This window comes from Aspergillus vadensis (assembly GCF_003184925.1).
Source record: "Aspergillus vadensis CBS 113365 unplaced genomic scaffold BO88scaffold_24, whole genome shotgun sequence".
In the NCBI taxonomy this organism is placed as follows: domain Eukaryota; kingdom Fungi; phylum Ascomycota; class Eurotiomycetes; order Eurotiales; family Aspergillaceae; genus Aspergillus; species Aspergillus vadensis.
Window position 1 is genome coordinate 480,803 of NW_020292062.1, and position 20,968 is coordinate 501,770.

General features: G+C 50.0%; 8 protein-coding genes across 8 annotated transcripts; 5 read left to right on the top strand and 3 right to left on the bottom strand.

The window, feature by feature from the left end:
• Positions 1-263: 263 nt before the first annotated feature.
• Positions 264-958, top strand: BO88DRAFT_407464 (uncharacterized protein). The gene is made up of 2 exons (XM_025707438.1): positions 264-538; positions 585-958. The coding sequence occupies exons 1-2, from the start codon at positions 497-499 to the stop codon at positions 774-776; spliced, it is 234 nt and encodes a 77-aa protein (XP_025559511.1). The 5' UTR covers positions 264-496; the 3' UTR covers positions 777-958.
• A 671-nt stretch (positions 959-1,629) lies between these two features.
• Positions 1,630-2,955, bottom strand: BO88DRAFT_347876 (arrestin C-terminal domain-containing protein; the record flags this gene model as incomplete). The annotated part of the gene is made up of 3 exons (XM_025703394.1): positions 1,630-1,872; positions 1,931-2,815; positions 2,878-2,955. The coding sequence occupies 3 exons, from the start codon at positions 2,953-2,955 to the stop codon at positions 1,630-1,632; spliced, it is 1,206 nt and encodes a 401-aa protein (XP_025559512.1).
• Positions 2,956-4,768: 1,813 nt separating this feature from the next.
• Positions 4,769-5,781, top strand: BO88DRAFT_407466 (putative DNA polymerase delta subunit 4). The gene is made up of 3 exons (XM_025707439.1): positions 4,769-5,268; positions 5,329-5,396; positions 5,456-5,781. Exons 1-3 carry the CDS (start codon positions 4,887-4,889, stop codon positions 5,597-5,599), a joined length of 594 nt encoding a protein of 197 aa, XP_025559513.1. The 5' UTR covers positions 4,769-4,886; the 3' UTR covers positions 5,600-5,781.
• A 1,121-nt stretch (positions 5,782-6,902) lies between these two features.
• BO88DRAFT_407467 (CFEM domain-containing protein) lies at positions 6,903-7,698 on the top strand. The gene is made up of 3 exons (XM_025707440.1): positions 6,903-7,025; positions 7,086-7,224; positions 7,277-7,698. Exons 1-3 carry the CDS (start codon positions 6,945-6,947, stop codon positions 7,675-7,677), a joined length of 621 nt encoding a protein of 206 aa, XP_025559514.1. The 5' UTR covers positions 6,903-6,944; the 3' UTR covers positions 7,678-7,698.
• A 549-nt stretch (positions 7,699-8,247) lies between these two features.
• Positions 8,248-9,498, bottom strand: BO88DRAFT_470849 (uncharacterized protein). The gene is made up of 2 exons (XM_025711679.1): positions 8,828-9,498; positions 8,248-8,753 (listed from the first exon to the last, which is right to left on the bottom strand). Exons 1-2 carry the CDS (start codon positions 9,375-9,377, stop codon positions 8,527-8,529), a joined length of 777 nt encoding a protein of 258 aa, XP_025559515.1. The 5' UTR covers positions 9,378-9,498; the 3' UTR covers positions 8,248-8,526.
• A 685-nt stretch (positions 9,499-10,183) lies between these two features.
• On the bottom strand, positions 10,184-13,549 carry BO88DRAFT_407468 (putative ubiquitin-protein ligase (Asi3)). The gene is made up of 2 exons (XM_025707441.1): positions 12,825-13,549; positions 10,184-12,766 (listed from the first exon to the last, which is right to left on the bottom strand). The coding sequence occupies exons 1-2, from the start codon at positions 13,257-13,259 to the stop codon at positions 10,313-10,315; spliced, it is 2,889 nt and encodes a 962-aa protein (XP_025559516.1). The 5' UTR covers positions 13,260-13,549; the 3' UTR covers positions 10,184-10,312.
• Positions 13,550-14,244: 695 nt separating this feature from the next.
• On the top strand, positions 14,245-17,180 carry BO88DRAFT_372003 (putative sterol glucosyltransferase; the record flags this gene model as incomplete). Its single annotated transcript, XM_025704222.1, has 7 exons — positions 14,245-14,365; positions 14,430-15,126; positions 15,179-15,336; positions 15,393-15,756; positions 15,812-16,162; positions 16,230-16,876; positions 16,945-17,180. 7 exons carry the CDS (start codon positions 14,245-14,247, stop codon positions 17,133-17,135), a joined length of 2,529 nt encoding a protein of 842 aa, XP_025559517.1. The 3' UTR covers positions 17,136-17,180.
• Positions 17,181-18,836: 1,656 nt separating this feature from the next.
• Positions 18,837-20,962, top strand: BO88DRAFT_490530 (acid sphingomyelinase; the record flags this gene model as incomplete). Its single annotated transcript, XM_025712783.1, has 4 exons — positions 18,837-18,977; positions 19,043-19,129; positions 19,177-19,454; positions 19,506-20,962. The coding sequence occupies 4 exons, from the start codon at positions 18,837-18,839 to the stop codon at positions 20,914-20,916; spliced, it is 1,917 nt and encodes a 638-aa protein (XP_025559518.1). The 3' UTR covers positions 20,917-20,962.
• Between the last annotated feature and the right edge of the window lie 6 nt (positions 20,963-20,968).

Genomic DNA, 20,968 nt, shown 5'->3' on the forward strand with positions numbered 1-20,968 from the left:
TTAACACCGAACAATGGACATCGATAATGAGAACCAGACGTAGCGCATCAGGATGCTTTTCTGTAATAAATTCATACCATTATTGCCTTTACTTTGAGCGTATCTATAATATATAACAGTACTAATATCTCGACATCGTCATCGTACTGATGATTCAATAAATTGCAGTGTGATCATATTGCGTCTGGAGTACATTATTGCATATTCCGGGAGAAATTCACCACCCCTGCTAGATAATAACCCAATCAAGACCAATACCATATCCACAACACTCCAACCAAGCAATTCTGCCCCTGTCACACACCCATAGACCGCTCTTGTGCGCAGCGTTGACGACTGACGCCTAAACCTCTCAGGCCCAACATTCTCCTCAGGTCTGCTTATCAGATCGGACAACCGCGGGGTTGAAATTCAAAAGGGTCCGCACCACCATCACCATCATAAAATTCCTCGACATTGCTCCAGTAGCAGCACCCTTTGTGCCCATTTCTCCAGAATGGAAGATCCTCGTCCTGACTATAAAGCGATCTTCACCCAGGTAAATTACATCCATAATCTATGCCTACCCGTCTAACGCAGTTTAGATCACCGTGAATCTCTCCAACACACTGACTACATTCGGTCCCCGTTCACCACAATACAAGTGTGTTGTGGAGATGCTCAAGGAGTTTATGAGACGTGTGGAGAAGGATATGAATGAGCGCAATCGTCGCGAGCTTGATCCGGATATGTTGAGCACTGCTATGGAATTCTTGAAGATTGGGGAGGAGAGATGACTTGGACTATGAGGTGGGGATGGAGGGGCTGGATTTCTGATTATTTAATTTGCATTCTAACGACCTCTTGACGCGAGTCCCTGTATGCGGAGAGTCTATGTCTTGACAAGCGTACTGTATGGCTGTTTTATGTATTATGCTACGATGTTCTACGAATACCCTACAAAATCTGAATGTGTTGGATACTGCTGCTGCGGCAGATGATTGAAAAAGTACGAGCCTCTCGCCTCGCTGTGTCTGTGGCTCTCGTTCTATTTCGTTCCAGGAATTAGCATCGCTATATAGCACTCCAGATAGTCGGCCTTGCGTGATAAGCAAGAAATATTGTGAACTATGCGGACGGAACCATCCATCTGCCCTGTCTGCCACATGTTGAATCCAAGTTTAGCTGCTGATAATGGTTCCTTCTCTTTCGCTTCCAAAATTGAGCCGTGAAAAGGTAGATCTTACATATTATATTGCGCATGCACCACTAGAACATGCATGGGAAAGCACGTGAACCAACCAGAATGGAACCTCTCCCCCCGGCCTTTCCTCCGTATGAAGCAAAGGCAACCCAAACACCCCGTTTTGCTCCGGCCAACAAAAAATGGAACGAAATGGCTACCAGGAAAACCATGCAACGACAAAACTCCGTAGCCCATGCATTCGTAAGACGTAATGACGCTTCTTGCGTCACAGCAAGCACGCCGAATCAGAAAAGAAATATACGACGCGGTCAGGCTCTATCGGCGCGTATCAGGCGTTGTTCTGGGGCTGGCGCTGTGAAATGGCCCGATTAGCCCGCAGCCGAAAGCCTGGGCATGCTTCGTTGGAAATGGTGGACTTTTGAGTCCGAACTGGCAACGGTGGCTCAATCTATCAAGGGCTTCTTTTGATTGCCGACAATAGCAACACCCAGATGACGAAGAGCATTGGGATCGTTGGGCCGCACGATAGAGGGAAGCGGCAGCATGGGATTATCCGGATTGATATGAACCGCCTCGCGGGCAGCCTGTTCGATAGCATCCATTTCCTCTTTACAACCAGCATGATCAAGAGGACATACAACTATCGGCTGTCGAATGACAATATCTCTGGCGGAAGTCAAGTGAGCCTGTGGTATGATGGTTAGCCAAAGTCACGTGGCTGCACCTGCAGGTGGGAAGACGAACCTTTACTGTGAGATAGTATTCGATTTTATAAAGACTCGCTGTTGTCGTAAACCCCGTCACAGCATAAGCCGGAAAAGCCATATCGCTTCTGGGAAGAATACCCTTGGAGTCGCGAAGATCTTTGGCTGGAAATACTAACCCCAGATTCGTCAAAAAGCCCGACGGGGGTAGCTTCACCCCAATGGGCTCTGTTCTTTTCGTCAAGGTCCTCACTTTCCGCTGTGGCTCGTCACCTTCATGGTTGTAGATGATCTCCTCATCAATACCGATAGTAATCTTGTTGATCGTGACTTTCCTAGCTTTGCCTATCCAGTCGAGATTGGGCGATAGTTTAACGTAAACGCTCACAGGGTCAAGGGGGCCGTAAGACCACCGAGGCAAAGATATGCCCAAGGTGACCAAATGGTCCGACACCCTTTCCGCCGACTCAGGACGGTTGTACATTCCAAATGTGGAGAGGGTGTCATAGCGTGAGATGGGAACCGGGAATGTGTATTTTCGCTGATCCGAATGACCTTGTTGAACCATGACCACTATTTCATAGAATGTCTCTGCGGTGCGACTAGGGAGTTGTAAACTGGCGGGTGGAACTCTTCTCGAAGCGTCCGGCCCTCCGCGCCCGAATGGAATGAAAAGGACGAAGGGCAAATCCATGGATATCACTTCCTCGTACTCTCGACCCGCTGGGCAGCGGAAGAGGAGCATCTCCTTGCCCACAATATCCGTGATTTCTTTCCTAGGGGGCGCGAGGTGCTTCTTGGTCACGGAGTCGGCGGAGGGATGTATTGTCTCACGGCGATGAAGGGATATGGTGACGAGGGACACATTGACGGGAGCTGTGATGCCGACGCTAGGCCTGATCTCAACCTTGCCTTCGATACGTGGCTTCTGGGGGTCAGCAAGGGCTGTATGTATCAGAGATAGACCAGAGAATAGTCGGTCCTCACCATTGTTGCAGATATACCGGGGTAGCCGATCAGGAAATGGCCATTCGGCGGCCCCGACACTCGCACGAAGGCGGCCATGCTGAGAGCACTGCTACCGCACCACCATGGGCACGCGGCGGGTGAGAGGGATGCGCCCCGGGGATTCGGCGGAGAAGATGCGACCTCGAAGAGCTATATATCGGCGGTAATCTCATAGAGAAGCCAAATATGGTGTGTGAAACCCGCTTAATAGCGCTGCACCCAAGGTATTGTGAGGGCGCAGTTGCGGTACACCCCTCTCGTTGCTATGGAACGTGAAGTTCGGACCCAGTCTGGGCGAGGCTAGGCGATTACCGCTTCGAGTGCGGGCGGCGTCAGACAGGAATTCGGAAGCGGCAAAGGGAGGAAAAACGGGGTAAGTGTCGAAGGATGTTGGAAAGCGAGAGAAAGCTGGTGCGACGTTGGTGAAGCAATCGAGGGTTGTTTACAAGCGCTGATGTGGGGAGGGGAGAAGGTGATGGGGAACATCTGCGGCGGCTAAGCAGGTTAAGTTCCCAGCGGCAGCCACGGAACTACTTGAACTGGACCTTCTTTCCCGACCCTTGTCAGGCCAGCCAGCCGCGATTGTTCTGTGCGCAGTTACGGAGTATAACGAAGGAACTACTAAAACCAACTTAACTCATCCCCGACTCCATTCCCCCTGTCAGACCGTCCGCATATTATCAATACGAGCAGGGCACTCCGTCCTCGGAAGACAGCTAATGACACATTTCAACTTCTCTTGGTGCTAACTAAACTATTGAGCTCTCCACCAGGCAGAACATTTAACTATTGATCGTCGTTCTCAATAAATGGGGCGTGGTTAATGATTATGCAGCGGGAAACGACGAAGCAACTCTGGGCGGCAAATTGATTGCATATTAAGCACTAACAGCTTTGGGTGCCGCCTGGTCTATTAATCATCCTCCTGTACGAAGTAAATATTGACAGCAAATGCATCCTGGATGCATTCTTAGCTGACCGCTCCTGTTCCTTTACTGTGTATGGACTCTTATCAATCTGCTTACGGTGAACTCAGTCAACTAAGTTCAATTCATGCATTCTGTGGAATAGACAGGTAGAGCTGGATCTTTCCATGGCGCTGATCCATGCTTGGATGGATTCCACTTGAAGCTCCCCTGCAAAAAGCGGTCAATCGTTGGTTCGTTGGTTCCCGCCCTGCAGGTCTTGTTTCTGTTTCTTATCGATGATGCCATGTGACTGACCCATACTAGCTAGCGATAAGCAGGTAAATCTTCCAATCAAGGATTATCAATCACAACCACCATACTGTATATTAGTGACGAAAGAACATTGGCAATATAACCACTAGTCAAGTCAAAGCAGGTAAAGTCAACCTATCGATGCACTAGCATAGTAGATAAACGTGCAGATTTCTGCAACGTAGTGGCATGCGCAGTTTCACCTTAAATGTGATCTTCTACAGGATATCCCCATTGAACCACCAAAGTGGATACTACTATCTTACAATTTGAAAAAGGGCCCTTGGTCAGCTGCAGGCCGGGAGGCTGCTTCGTCCACCAATTCCAGGTACCACTACTAAGTACTTATCTAGTACTTAGTTACCCCGCAATATTCTTCGTTATCAGGCCAATAGTACAGTAAGCCGGCGGGTTGACTACGTGAGACATGTCGACAGACTGACTAGCTATAAATTTATATAGCTAGTAAAAACCCATGAAGAACGTTATTTTATACTCAACCATACCATTCAAGTAAGCAAACAAGAACAACTTCTGCTGGGATTCCAGAGGCGATGGAACTGGATTGGGGTTGGTGGAAGTAAATCCGGTAGCGGCGGTTGCCATGTGCAACAGAACCATGATGACATCGTCTCCCCCACACTCTCAACCAAGCCTGGCCCAGAACGTAGTCCTGGATTTTCCTTCAGCCTGGACTTGGTTCATCGAAGTGCTGCATATTGGCTACATACCTATTGATAGAAGAAGTCGTTTGAATACAATTGCAAAATGCCTCCCACTCGTCGCCGCGGAGGCAATACTGCCGCCACTCGTTCCAATCAGGCGACCCTCTCGTTCGGCTCTAAGTCCAGAGTCACCAAGCCATCAGCAGCGCCGTCCACACGCTCTCAGAAAGCCAAGGATCTCGACTTGATTGACGCTTCTCGATCAAATACTCCAACAGTAGACGATGTATCCGAAGCAGAACAGGTTTCTGTTACTTCCACGGAGCCTTCGCAGCCCCATGTGGCAGAGCTTGCCGTGAGGCAGCAGGCTCGGGCGGAGATTGAGCAACCACGGTCAGAAGAGGATGCTAAGGCGGAGAAGATCACCGAAAGGCAACTGCAACAATACTGGAAGAAGGAAGAGGCAAAGAGACAAGGGCCTAGAGGTGAGTCACACATCCCAGTCAGGCAACTCCTGTGATAAGTACGCTGATCATTTCCACCAGTTCACCAGGAGGGCCTCGATCTACGAGAGAAGATTTTGCGCAACTTCGACCTTTCAAGCCAATACGGGGTATGCTGACTTCGTTCGTACACCACATGTTCCCTTGAACTAACGCTCTATCACTGCAGCCTTGCATTGGAATTGCTCGACTCAAGCGATGGAGACGTGCGCATACGCTAGGCCTCAATCCTCCTCTCGAGGTGTTGGCAGTGTTGTTGAAACCGGATGAAGACACTAAACAGAGGGCGTACATTGACGAGCTGCTGTCTTGAGTATGCTTTTGGTGGGACACTGCGCATTATATATTTCTGTCCCGGGGGCCAGCGGGGGACAGACTTGGGAGTACAGGGTGTTTGTTGGACAGGCGTTTGGGATAACTCTGCGCATACCCTTTGGTTTACTACTTTGGAATGACCTACATTGTTTTGATTGCCATTTTTCATTCTCACCAGTGTACGCTCTTGATCTGCAGACACTGTCGAACAAGTCGCCACTCAAAGTAACAGGTATCAAGGTACATAAGTAAGCATCTGAACTACATGGCTGGGCGACTGTATAACTAGTGATTTTCAAAACGCCACTCAAGAAAGTTCTGATCAGCAACTGCGAAGTTGAACCTGACCACTCTGGTCACACAGTATCTCACAAAGAGGGTTGGATGCTTCCGTGTAAAGGACCCGAAGATGTCTAGGCTCCGGGAGACGTTGCGTTTGAGCTCTTCCTACTCGGTTGGTTGAACAAAAAAGCCCCTTTCGGTGCTACCAAACAATTGGTTCTACTAACACTGTCCTACGGGACGTTCACTGCAAGCCCCCTTCGAGACGTCCAAGAAGCCCTTGCATTGGCCAATCTACGATCAAAACTGGGGAGTCGCTATATTTGGACCTCAACGCTTCCAGGTGTTGTCTTTCCTGCATGCTCATCGCACCAGATGACTGCGGCCGTTTGTTTCCAGGCTCCATAGCTGATGCCTGTCGCTGAAATATCCTCGAATCCGCTTAGTGAAGTCTGCTCCTTGTTATTTGGTCTCACATTGACAACAGATACCATTGGTTCTACAACGGTTCTAATTTGAGGTTCTCAATATAGTATAACAGCGACTGTCACACGCTCTGGACAGGAATCCGCGTGTCACCGAACTACGTGCAATTTTACCTGTCCTACGTCGCAATTTGCTCATTCGGCAGTGATATCCGCCTATACTATACATGTCCTTCCGAGAACAACCCAACGCATAGGTCAAGAAGGGTATCGGCCAACAATGTAAGACATATTTAATTGAATGGCCGTGCGCATTGAAAGATGGTATTTGCCCGATCACTCCAATGGGCCGGAGGTTCCTAGATGGATTGAGCATCTCCCACTGCATGTCCTCAATCTACATGGAAAAGGGGCAATGCGATATGCCTCAATGGGAGCATTATATGCATGTGATACCGGTTCCAAAGTTCCGTGAAACAGTGGCACAAGCTTATAAGAAGCGAGGTCCTCTGCCCATGCGTTTGTTCTGATCTACTTGTCTGGTAGCCATCGTTTATCGCTCTCTGGCCTACACTTACCTTCTTCTCGACGCAAGCTACAACAACTTCGAGTAGTAGAAAGCCAAGTATCTCAACAATGCAGCTATTTCACACAGTTCTCGTTCTGCTCGCTAGCACCCTTGCTACTGCACAGCTCCCCAATATCCCTTCGTGCTCTGTAAGCTTCAACGCCCAGCTGATGGAGTCCACTTGACTGACATCGTCTCTCTTCCCTTAGATAAACTGCTTCATCAGTGCATTTCAGCATGATGGATGCTCACAGTTGACAGACTTTGCTTGTCATTGCCAGAAGCCAGATCTTCCCACCACCATTACCCCCTGCGTCCAAAAAGCATGCAACGTTGCCGACCAGTCTGGTAGGAGCCAACCCATTACCTTGAGTAATGGACTAAACTGATGTCTTGCCAGCCGTATCTAGCGAAGTCGTCCGACAGTGTTCCATCGCAGGCCATCCTATCTCTATCCCTCCGGTGGGCGGTGGCCTTGAGACTACGACCTTGTCTATGCCCAGGACTTCAACTACTGATTCAGAAGCTGTCTCCTCAAGCGCTGCATCAGCGACCCTCCCCACAGCATCCTCTTCTAGTGCTGCATCATCTTCGAAGGTGTCGCATTCCTCGTCCGCATCTGCATCAGCGTCGGCATCTAGCTCCCACGCTCCGTCAACTCCAGGCTCACACAGTCAGTCTGGGCATGCATCATCTACGGCATCTCCATCCTCTCCCCTTTCGACTGGTTCTGCGTCGACTGTCAAGGCGGGTGTAGCTGGGGCTATAGTTATTGCTGCTGCTGCAGTGTGCGTACTATAGACAGACTTACGGTGTAGCAAGGCAGACTGTTGGATTCTTCCATGGAATATGAGAAGTGTATAGCATGCCTCTCCTTCTGCTATTTTGCTGCTATGGCCTCTCTCAGTTACGTTTTGGTGTTACTTTTACTTCTGTTCCACTGGGTGCACCCCAATATGGATTCTTACTGAGCCCCATTCATGTCTCTGCATGGTCTTAATATTATTGATGTTTTGTTCAAGAAAGAGATCTTGATTGATTTTGAAACCATCTTACTGCCTATACTGGGCATTGCACTATCACTTCATCTAATACGTGCTTCCTAAGCCCGCAAACCCAGCAAGGCACTGGAATGTGCAGGAAATCACTGTAGAACTCTGACCCAGCCGGGTCCGGAACACACCTACAAACCACTTTCAATTGAATGCACGGCGACTGCACCACATACTCACCCATGAAACGAGCCCAGGAACACTCAATATCAGCAGAAGCTTTCAGAAATGATCATATTAACTCGTTATTATCGTAAACGATAGTAAACGACCGTACGCTAGCTCCAAGCTTAGCATACATAAAGAGCAGACCCCCCGAGCTCATTCTTTCTTCTTTCCCTCACCACCAACCGAGACCTGCTAAACAACACAACACCCCCAACTCCAACCCCATAAGAATAAAGCAAGTCTCTAAAACTTCTTTCCCCTTTGATCCTTAACTCCCTTTACTCCACGCTCAACCTGAACGGAAAAGAAAACCAAACGCCAAAGAGCGAACTTTTCACGAGACGCGATCCTCGCTGTCAGTCAGCTACCACACTCCCCAATCGGGACTGGGGAGGTGGTAGCTGACTGACAGGGCGAGTTCATCAATCAGTCACTCTTGAACGGCCGACGACGCGGAATGCCCATGACCCTCCTGGTGCTCGACAGCATCATCGTGGCCGTCGCGGACAACGTTTTCCCGGAAAGCATGGACGATCTCATAGTCACTGTCGTCGTCCAGATTAGTCGAAGTGTCAGCTTCATATCCAGGGTCGCAGGGCTCAGTAACCGCTGTGTCCTGGTGGATGTCGTCGATGACTCCCTCGCTGTTAGTGAGTGCTTCATGGTACCCATTAGCATATTTCTTCATAGTAGTTTCTAACTGGCTAACGCACTACTACCAGAAAACGTACTCTGATCCATCTGGTCGACATTACCCTCGTCACAATCGGCGCCCGGCACATTGGAGATCAGACTTTCAGCCATAGCTGTAACGATATCCTCCACAGTTGCCTGATTGAACCAAGTTATCTGGACACCCCCGCCACCCAGCTCCTGGACATGATCCTGCTCCTGAGCGGGGGCAGTCTCATTGACCGGCGAAGCCGGGGACGAAGCCAGAGAAGGTGCAGGAGCTGGAGCCGAAACAGGAGTAACAGGCCACATCAGAATGACGATATCGTCGTCGGGATCACCACCGGCCTCATTGGTATGGACGAGCTGCAATGTGAACTCCCTTGACGAGTTAGACAGAATGGACGATGCAGTCGACATCGAGCTAACGGCACTCTGCGGTGGGGAAGACGTCTCTGGAGACGGCACCTCAGTACCGCCGCTGGCGCGAGCGGTAGTAGTAGGAGTACGTGCGGTGATGGATGTGTCGATTTTCAGGGCCGGTCTGTTGGGCTTGTTATGGTCTTGATTATTTTCTCTGTCATGAGGATGATCAGTGGACGACGCCATGGTTGCGCTGGTATTTCTCGTCAGATTTTCTGATCATCCTCTCCTTTTTCTCCAGATTGAATCTGTCTTACTGTTGATATCCCAACGACAGCAACCTTATCTGTGGATTGACCCATGGTCAGTTTTTCCCTTGTTTTTCTTCTCCTCTTCATTGAGCGAGAAGAACCCCCCCGAATGGACTGAGCCATCATCACTTACTGGATTCGAGATAATGATTAGTCTTTTCAGATCAGTTCAGTCCTGTCGATAGCGAAGAAACGTACCTCTGAACTTCTGAATGTGAGAACGCGCGTATTCGTGATAACGCCGAGAAGAAACGAGTATGCTGCGATAACGCCGAGAGAACGAGCGAAAACGAAGAGATCTGTATTAGTAAATGACGGTGTTGACGTGAGGAAGTATACATTACGCGATCGATGCATGTATGTATGTATGTGGTGAGGACTGGTCAGTGAATGCGTGTTTCGAATCTGGACCAGCAGCATCTTTGTGTGTTAGAGTGTGAGACTGGTATTCAATATGAGTGGGAATTTTGCTTGTTGCTTTTGTTGTTGTTGGGTGAGCGAGTGGGTTCACGGCTGCGTGTTAATGTAGAAAATGAAGACTAAGGTACTGTGATGGATGTGCTAGTAGGTCCTTCCAGCTTGTGTTGGTGGGCTTAGGGGGAGAGGGCTTAATGGGTGGTTTTACTTCGTGGCTATACTGGTTGATGATGATAGTATCTGGATGTCTTTATTGGTAGTACAGCTTTCAAGGAATGGTATATATAGGGTGTGGATGGGAACTACTATATCCGCACTGCAGTATATTATCCTAGATGGTACAATGTAAATTAATCACTCTATCTATCGCTTTGCATTCAAATTACGCTAATGTTGCTAAATGAGGACCTCGATATGTCAAGCGTGAGGCCGATGCGGAAAAGACAACAAGACTTATGGGACCCATAACCGGACATAACCTGCAACGTCCTGGCGGCATGTCACACAGTTTCCAAAGTTATTCATGGCGAGACTAACACGGCAATCCTCGCAGATACAGAGACACCGACATGGCCAGGTGATGATAGAACGGGGGTTAGTCTGACAAATGACGCACGGTGGCCCGCTGGGTCCAAGACCCGAGGCACCCGATTCCCACGTCTGCTCGTCTGCATTTGGAGCGGACCGCATCTCGGCTCTTCGCGAGAGGATGAGGTTTTCGAGAAGCTCGGCTTCTTCCTCAGAGGTAGGCTTGCGTTTGCCGTTAGTAGACTCATGTGTAGAGGGCTGTGCTAATCGTGAGCTAAGCAGGATTTGGGCTCGGTCCCGTTCAACATGTTTTTGGAACTGCCGACGGGTCATTATCCGACCCTCACGGCCAGCAGCCAGGTGAGCAGACAATATGCGCGCTTCGTGTCTGCTTTCTTGATCGCGAGGATCCAGCAGTCGTGCCAAGGCGCCGATATCCACGAGCGGTTCTTGAGCTGGAGTACTTTCTCGGGAGAAACGACCCGGAAAGGGGTCGTCTTGAGTGGGAGTGCGACGACCGTCGGATTCGTATCCTTCCCACTCGGAGCCGGTCGTCGTCGACATGGATATGACACTCGTAGTGTCCTCCCAGTCGTCAACAGAAGGTGCGTAATCAGAGCTCTGGTCCTGATTGCCCCATGAGCCTCCCACTTTCCACCAACCGTAGAGTTTGTCGTCAAGTCGGCGTTCATCGGATTCCTCCCAGCCAGCGGCCTGGTTTCTTTCTCTTTTTCGCATCTCTCTTTCTACATCGAATTCATGGTCGTCGGGTAGCTCTAAAGCTCCATCATCTGTCAAAATCCAAAAGTCTAGAGTATCCATGCGGTTGCCCTTTCTCTTCTTCTGTGAGTCCTTTGGTGACCCTACCGCGGATTTCAACCACTGTGGCCGGGCAGTTATGCCCATCCGGGAGAGAAGCTTGTCAATGCCGTAAGCAACCCACTTCAGGACAAGATAGAAGATGCCTCGGAAGAACGCAAATCCATGGTAACAGCGAACCACGCCCCTGAAGGTACCCACACCACCTGCATCATTCTGCGGGCGAACAGGCCTGGAGCCTGGCTTTGGCTTCTCAATTTTCTTTTCGCGCGAGTATCCGCTCTCCCATTCCACGGTTGACTCGGTGATATCGAAGTCTAACTCCCCATTCTCAGAGCACATATCCGCGGAGGGATCACTGCGGGGGTTCCAAGATGACTGCTTGCGATGAGACTCTATTTCGGCCAGCCTATCCTGCTCCAACCAAGTCATCCTGCGCGCGGAAACCCGCCTTCCTTCATTGAGAAAGACTGCTTCGCTGGCAGCCGTCAAAGCCGTGTAACCGATCCTTAGCAGCGTGCTGTAAAAGTCCTCGTGCCAATTAATACGAATATTTTGAATCTGACTGGCGCCCTGCATATTCTCATGTGCAAGGGAAAATCTTTCTCGAAGTGTCAAAGAGCCCGATGTCTGCATAGGCAGCGAGAAGGCTGTGATTAACAGGGCAATCACGTATATGAAGACACAGGCGATGATTCCTAGCAGGATGAGAAGGTGAGGAATGAACCCCACAATGCATACAGTCGGAAATTTTAAAACGACACTGTCGCTTCCAACTGGAGAACCGCCGAACAAGCCCCACGCCATAGCCGACATGAAGCATAGGCCCCAAAAAGCAGTATTCACCAAGCGGTAACGACTTTGTCTGCCAATGACATCTAGAACATTAGAGGTCAGACTGTTACAACACGAGATCATCGCGATCAGCAATAACTCGGGAGTGACATTCATTCGCTCCAAAGCTTGAGTTCGGGTCAGGATATGCAGGGTAGATTGCCCGCCCTCTCCAGCGATATCTTTCGCACTGCTTTGCTTTGACAACCCAAAGATACCAAGACCAAGAGTCTGGCTGATTACAGATTCTGCCTCTGCAAAGGCAAGCGAGTGTTCGAAAATAGACATGCCAGCTTCTGTGACGACTGCTCGTCCCTGCAAAGCGCAGGAGACGGTTTCGACAAAGTGACTGAGGCAGAGGCGGATGAAAACTGGCCAGAGCAGTCGGAAAGAGCCATATGATATGTCTGAGGCATTTACAGGACGGCCCATGTGCACTGCACTGCAAGACTGCTCGTCTGTTTCCCAAGGTAAAAGGGTGGAGCTTAGGGCATGCAAGAAGCCCCCTCCGCCGGAATGATCGAATAGCAAGCGTTTACCCGGCGTGCCATAGCGTATGGTAGAGTATTCCGGGGATGTTTGACAACGGATAGACCGAAGAAGTGCGTAGATTTGAGTAACGAAAAGGGCAATAGGAACGATGCGCAGAGCCAATCGCCTAGTCCAATCCAGATTAAGGTGTCTTCTAGTGGAGGCATATATTGTAATTCTATTCAATATAAGAGCCTTGATAGGTTAGCCTGGCCATTTCACGAAGCGACTAGCCGGGGAAATCAGTATTTACCACGGTAAAGCAAGTTAAAGACCACCGGCTCGTCAGGTACGAGAAGAAACCACTAAATTTCATGACGGCCTGTAGGATGTCGGAGAAATGGAGACTAGAGTCAGCCTGCGCAGCGGCATCAACCACGCCGTCTCTGACAGCTTCAGCGGCTGTCTGCGTTGCCAGTACTGCTTCAGGCTCCAGCCCCGTCCCAGAAGCTGCCCCCCAAAATCGCGTCGCCATATCCTGCAGCCCAACTAGCTTGGCGAATTGCTTAGGCACGGTAGAGAATGTAAAGGCCTCTGCCTGGGAGAGTCCGCGTAGCGGAAGCGACAGGAGTTCGCGCGATGACGAGGACAGTGAGGAATGAGCGGCGATCGATGCAGTGGTGTTCAGGGACTGCGCAGCAGTTATTGAAGCTGTTGCGGCTGAAGCGGCCGATGGAAGTATGGACATGACTGATGCTCAGGAAGCAGAAGCGATGCCTGAGCGATCTGGTTTCAGTCGGAAAGCGAATCTGTCAATAGTAAGCATCCGTGGGTTGGCGGGTATAAGTGTGTCGCGCGGATGCGAGGAGACGGAGAGGGGGCGATCGTAAATGGTTGGGGTGATCCGATATCACTGGGAGAGATCGAGCATGCCAAGAGGAACCGGTGGCATATCTGGAATCATTTCCCCCTAGTGAGTTGGACAGCGAGTCCCTCATGCAACGAGGTTTGTTGGGGATGGAGAGGCAGCAGTAAGATACGAAGTAGTTCGATTTAAAGTCGGTCTATCTTGGACCGTCATCAGCAACCCGCCTTCTCCAGTCCGTTCCCCGACATCCGCCGCTAACCGGATCAGGTAATTGCCACGGAATTAGCACGTGCCATCCCGGCATCATCCCGCGGTTGCTTCCTTCTTTCTGCTTGTAATTGTCGTTCTCTGCATGAGATCGATGCATTCAACACACTATTTGCTGTAGCGGCGCGGATCAATCCTCCAGATACAGCAATATTAATAACTGTCGTGGTTTGTATTCTAGACGGAAGAAAAGAAGGCTATACCCGCATATCACCGCTGCTAGCATCGATTGCTCGACCCATTTTATATTGCTACGCCTCATGTGTAGTAGATCCTTAGTACTACTGTCTCCCAGTGCCACTCGCTGCCATAGATACTTTCAAAGAAATGTACCATCGCAGTTCAACATCATGCCAAGCTGATGAAAACTGCTTGTAGTTCTACTTTTGGACTATTCAGTGTCACACTAGTCCACTTCCCGTAAGGAAAACGAATACGAAGTACAGCAGGGACTCACTCCCAGGGGTTGCACAAAGCTTATTGCCTGTCCCTCATGACCATAAATATCTCTCCCAAAAGATGCCATGGAGATTTATCTTCAATTACTGCTTCTTTCCAATAGGAAGTTGCTCCAACCGATTGGGTGTGCCGTTGAGATATGGGAAAAGACTCACGGCTGGGTTATAGCAACCCTGGTTCATCATCAAATGACCAGGCACCGCCGCCCTATGCACCATACACTGATGGTGGACTTGTGGTCGAATCGGCAGACGTACAGGGTGAGCAGATCATTTCCATGACTATGAGCATAGCAGTTTGAAGAAGGACTAACCATCAACAAAGCCAATGGCCGCGTCAATGTCGATCTAGATTCAAGCTTGGCAAGAACATTAGCCTCGATCATTGAGCTACAGCAAGAAGATCTCCAAAACCCACCTCCAGATTACTTCGAAGGTCAACCGGTAAAGGAGGAGCTACTGCAGCCTGGCATTCAACTGAACATCGTGATACAAATTGTGGGCAGCAGAGGCGATGTGCAACCATTCATCGCCTTGGGAACCGAGCTACAAAAATACGGTCATCGTGTCCGAATCGCCACACACGATATCTTCTCTGATTTTGTCACTCAAGCCGGGCTTGAGTTCTACCCTATCGGAGGTGATCCTGCCGAGTTGATGGCTTTCATGGTCAAGAACCCCGGGTTAATACCTCAAATCAGCAGCCTACGCGCTGGAGAAGTCCAGAAGAAGAGGGCAATGGTAAATGAGATGCTTCATGGCTGCTGGAAGTCTTGCATCGAAGATGACCCTGTTACAAAGATCCCATTTGTCGCAGATGCCATCATTGCAAATCCACCTAGCTTTGCCCATGTCCATTGTGCGCAGGCTTTGAGCATTCCGGTTCACCTCATGTTCACCATGCCTTGGACTAGTACCAAGGCTTTCCCTCACCCGCTTGCTAACCTGAGCTCCTCTGATATGAATCCAAATGTGGCAAACTGGGTTTCTTATGGTGTGGTAGAATGGCTCACATGGCAAGGGTGCGTGCAATCACTGGATCGGTAAGAACTCATGGCTAACGTTATCGCATAGGTTGGGAGATGTAGTTAATCGATGGCGGGCATCCATCGACTTGGAACCGGTTCCAACCACGGAAGGCCCCAGGCTGGCTGAGACGTTGAAGATCCCCTTCACTTATTGTTGGTCACCCGCCTTGATCCCGAAACCGCGGGACTGGCCAGCTCATGTTGGTAGGCACTCGTTGAATAATTATTGCTACTGGCTAGATCGAAAACTAATGGATTAGATGTCTGTGGTTTCTTTTTCAGGGATATGCCATCGTACGAACCGCCACCCGACCTGAAGGAATTCCTAAGGTCGGGAGCGACTCCCATTTATATAGGCTTCGGCAGCATCGTGATTGATGACCCTCAGAAAATGACAGAGGTCATTCTAGAAGCGATCGCGAGGACTGGCGTACGTGCCATTATATCACGGGGCTGGAGCAGAATAGGTGGTGTGCCCAGTTCCAATGTCTATTACATTGATGATTGCCCTCATGAGTGGCTTTTCAAGCACGTTGCTGCCGTAGTGCACCATGGGGGTGCTGGGACAACTGCGTGTGGTCTTGCTAACGGGCGACCGACTACTATTGTGCCCTTTTTTGGGGAGTAAGTACTGTATAGAAAAGTACTTTCTGCCAATCTCAATGCTAACTTATTGAAGCCAACCGTTTTGGGGCAGTATGGTGGCAAGATCTGGCGCCGGAGCTAGGCCAATCCCTTATGCTTCACTCAACGCAGAGAATTTGGCTGAAGCTATCGCTTTCTCGCTGAGACCAGCCGCGGCAAATTCTGCTCGAGACATTGCTTCGAAGATGCAGCATGAGTCAGGAGTAGCAGCAGCCGTTCGATCCTTTCATCGTCAACTCCCACTGAACAGGATCCGTTGCTCCCTAATACCTAATCAGCCTGCTACTTGGACTTACAAGCGGTCCAAGAATAGCATAGACCTTTCTAAAGTTGCCGTTCAGTTATTAATCAACAACGGCAAAATCAATGCAAAGGAGCTTCGTTGGTGAGCATTGTTTTCTCAGTTGAGGCTAAGTAAAACTGTGCATGTGCTGACACAAGGTTCATACTAGCAACCCCATCAATCCGATACATATCGAGAACCGTCGCTGGGACCCCGTGACCGGCATTCTCTCTGCCTCTACAAGTACAGGATCTGCAATGCTTAAGTCGACCGGCGAGATGCTATACAACCCATATAAGGAATACACATCTAGTCGTTCTCTAAAGCCACCAATATCACGGACCGGATCTGCACTTTCTACAACTACAATATCGTCGTCTTCTCAATCTCTCACGGCTCTTTCCGAGGCAAGTAGGCGGCCTTCTGAACCGATGCATACGGAGACTCCTATCAACGATGGACCCAACAAAAACGCGTTATCAACGGCAGGGAATATGGTTGGAGCTTCTCTGAAGGGCTTTGGCAAGTTCACCGGAGCATACTTCAAAGGCGTGGTGGTAGACATTCCCTATGCTGCTGCTGAGGGTTTCCGACAGGTTCCTCGACTCTATGGCGAGGAACCTAAGCAGTATGGCACAGTTCGTGATTGGAAATCTGGAGCTACTATGGGCGGCAAGAACTTTGTTGACGGCATGACAGATGGGTTCATGGGGTTATTCACTCAGCCCATCAAAGGCGCGAGGGAAGAGGGGGCGCTAGGGGCTGTTAAAGGATTTGCAAAAGGAACCATTGGACTTGCGACTAAAGTTCCTTCAGGTAAGTACAATAATTCGAATGATTGCCCACGTCGTATCGAACATTCGCTGATTGGTAGCTGCGTATAGCTGGAATTGGGCTTGTCGCATACCCTTTTCAAGGCATCGCGAAAACAATCGAAGCAGCCGTCAGGTCTAAGACAGGGAAGGCGATCCTTCTTGCCCGGCTCAGAGATGGATATGCCATGACAGAGCGAGCACACATGTCGGAAGATGAGCAACAGTATCTCCTACGGAAGTTCCAGGCTTTAACTGGATGATGATACACGATATCTCTTGACACTTTGCTTCGGTAAGCCGGTGTGAATAACTACCATGTACCTAGCCGTGAGCTGGCAACTACTAGTATATATATTAGTATTATATTTTCCCCCTACAGGGTGCTTAGTATTAATGTAAAGTGTTTACTACCAGATGAACTCGCAAAGAGCCCATATGATTGCTCCCGAAGAACATCAAGATTTTAAATAGAGAAGGGTGCAAGCTAAAAAGAGATGACGTCGTTCTCACTGGCCGGCATCTCCCATCCACTAACTCCATCCTTTTCCAAGCAGCAATGCTACAAGATACTTGAATAAAAAGTCTAGTAATAGACAGTCGTTGCAGTCACTGTTACTATCTGAGCACATAGAAAGTTAGCATTCAGAGGATGGCGCAATTCAGCAGATGCGCAAGCTCATCGAGTGCGACGAGTTCACATGATCTTGCCGGTTATGATCCCCTGCGTATCTTGCTCATCAAGATCTACTTTCGCTGACCTTCTGATCGCGGTTCTGCAGCACTGTTGCATCCCGCAGGCTACCTGAACTAATTTGCAAAAATAGTGTGGGTGTGAGTCGATTCAGTATGATACCTAAACACTGGGAAATATGGGCTGATTTTGCTGTCAGAAAAAAGTCAGGAACAAATGCATCTCACCTACCATGCTTATACGATTCTCGCGAATGGCCCCGTGAACTATCCGCGTCATCTCGAAAGCACTTTTATAGTCTCCCCAAGCGTTATCCCCTTGGACCAGCGACTTTCACGAACAACGTATAACGATGCTTGATCCTATTGCATACCATAAAATGACTGCCTCAGGAGATAATAGAGGCCTGAAAGAGATGGCATGAGATTGTTTCTTCATTTGCAGCAGTAACATCGCCTTTCTCACTAAAGAATCGAGTACTGCTGGATGTGGTTCCCAGCTAAAGTTTACAGAGAAGCTGGCAGACCGTCTCGCTCGCGCCTTATTATTGATAAGCAGGGCTTTTTAAGCATCAAACGTGAGCCTTGGCCTATCGATGATTGGACTGTGTGTCAATCAAAGCATCTGCCAGTTGCTGGATTCTATTGGATATTTACATCTGCTAGTGAAAGGAAACTGGAAAATGCGTCTCTACTCAGCTCCCTGGTTTGATGTACGAAATTTGGGCATATTGTCGTGCATAAGGTGACAGGAGATAGCGTCCGGTACCAAACTAGGACGGGAAGGCATCGCCGAGACATTCACCAGATTGCTTATTACTATCCACATTAGCGTGCAACCAATTCCGTGACAATCCGGCTTTCATCCATTGCCCCTGCAGAGCTAAATTGATTTTAATTTCTGTCCGGGCCTGACGCAAGGCTGTCCTCCAATCGGCAGCACGAGGGCCTCGGCATGTCCTCGCTGTCATGGAGCCCACGCTGCCCTATCTCCACCGGCTATTTACCCACCATTCAATCATTGCGGAGCTCGGAAGAACGTGCAGAAAGGCGGGACCATTTTCGTCCGCATCCATTTAGTGTCATATGGATGATCTATACTATGTGCGTTTAGACAGGTGATCAGGGGGTACTGGCAGAGGCACCGCCCTCCATGGGATATGAACGTCGGTCCTATATGGTCGAACCTATATAAAGCGCGCAACAAACCCTTGGCTTTGGGCTGTTGAACAGCAACTCCGTCTGTTGAACCAATCTTGATAATAGGCTAAATGAGAATTTCAGGCTTATTGTGTTTGGGGGCCCTTGCCGGTGTTGCTCTCGCTTCTACCGAGACTGGGATCGCCAAAAGGTCGACAGTCAGCGAGATCTTGACTGATATCGAGGATGCTGCCACCTGTGCGGCATGTGAGGTCTGTCGCTCCACGGGGCATTTTGATAACAGCGCTTGATGCTCACTCTTCGTACATACTCGTAGGCTCTTCTTGTTGTTCTGCAGGCCCTTGCACACTTGGGCAATGATGACTTTGTCGATGTGATCACGGAAGTCTGCATCTTAGCTGGGGTAAGCTTCCAAATCACTTCTTTGTTGAACCAGGCTAAACTTTCCAGGTTGATGACGACGATGTCTGTGAGGGTGCAATTGCCCGTGAAGGCCCAATCTTGGCTCACGACTTGCGCAACATGGACGTTCCCTCAAAGACAGCGGTTCTATTCTGTACCACTATTTTCGGGCTGTGCGATTACCCTGCAGTGGCTGAATATACTGTGGATTTCCCATCTGCTAAACCCGCAAATGCGTCACGTCCAGCACCAAGCGGAGAGACTCCTCTGCAAATTGTCCACATCAGCGACATCCACGTCGATCTTTCGTACGAGACTGGCGCTAAGTATGCGATCTTCACCCACTGTGGGAAGACAACAACTAACCATTCTGCCAGCTACAACTGCACCAAGCCCATTTGCTGCCGTCCCTATACTTCCTCCGACGACCCAGGTGTGACAGACTACCCGGCAGGCGAATACGGAAACCATAACTGCGATGCCCCCCTCACACTGGAAGAGAGCATGTACTCGGCTATCAACGACCTCGTTCCCAACGCCTCGTTCGTCATATTCACCGGCGACGTCGTTGAAGGTGCCGTCTGGCTAGTCAACGAAACCGAAGTAACCAACGACCTGAACGATGCCTACAACTCCCGAATGGCCGACTACTTCGACCTTGTCTACGGCGTCACTGGTAACCACGACTGTGCCCCAGTGAACTCCTTCCCGCCAGCTGATATCGACACCACCATCTCCAGCCAGTGGGCCTACGACACCCTCTCCTCCGACTGGAGCCAATGGATCGGATCCACCGCCGCCAGCACAGCCGACGACTACGGCGCCTACTCAGTCAAATACTCCGGCGGCAACCTGCGCCTAATATCCTTCAACACCAACCTCTACTACAAAGAAAACTTCTGGCTCTACGAGAAAACCATGGAAAAGGACCCCAGTGGGCAGCTCGCCTGGCTCGTCGACGAGCTCTCCGCAGCAGAAACAGCCGGCGAACGCGTCTGGCTAATGGGCCACATGCCCATGGGATCCGGCGACACCTTCCACGACGCCTCCAACTACTTCAACCAGATCATCCAGCGCTACGACGCCACCATCGCCGCCGTCTTCTACGGCCATACCCACAAAGACGAGTTCGAACTCGCCTACTCCAACTACACAGACCAATCCGCTGATACCGCATCCATGATGTCCTACATCATGCCCGCTATGACCCCCACCTCCGGTAACCCTGCGTTCCGCGTCTACTCCGTCGATCCCGTCACCTTCGGCGTCCTCGACTTCACCGAATACATCACCAACATGTCCAGCTCTACCTACCAGACAAACCCCACCTGGGAGAAATACTACTCTGCCAAGGAGACCTACGGATCGCTACTTGACCCGCCCGTTACTGACAGTGCCGCGGAGCTAACCCCGGCTTTCTGGCACAATGTCACGGTGCTCTTTGAGAACGATGACTCCATCTTCCAGGATTACTACGCTCGTAAGAGCCGTGGATGGGATGTCTCCGAGTGCACAGGGGATTGTAAGACAGATGAGATCTGTCAATTGCGTGCTGCCGAGTCGCAGTATAATTGTGTGGAGATTACCCCTGGGATTAGCTTTAAGAAGCGGGATGCTATTACTACTAGGGATACGAGCACGAATCCCAGGGAGAGTACCTGTGGTGAGTCGGTGGTGGGTCAGATGTTTTCGAGCTTTGATAATGCTGTCGAGGCGCTGATTAAGGCTACGGAGGCGAAGCTGGGTTCGGGGTTCCTTAATACTACGGTTAATGCGACTGTCTCTTGAAATGTGTGTGGGGAGGGATGGTGTTTAGTCCGGAGTTGTGGTGGGGAGTGGT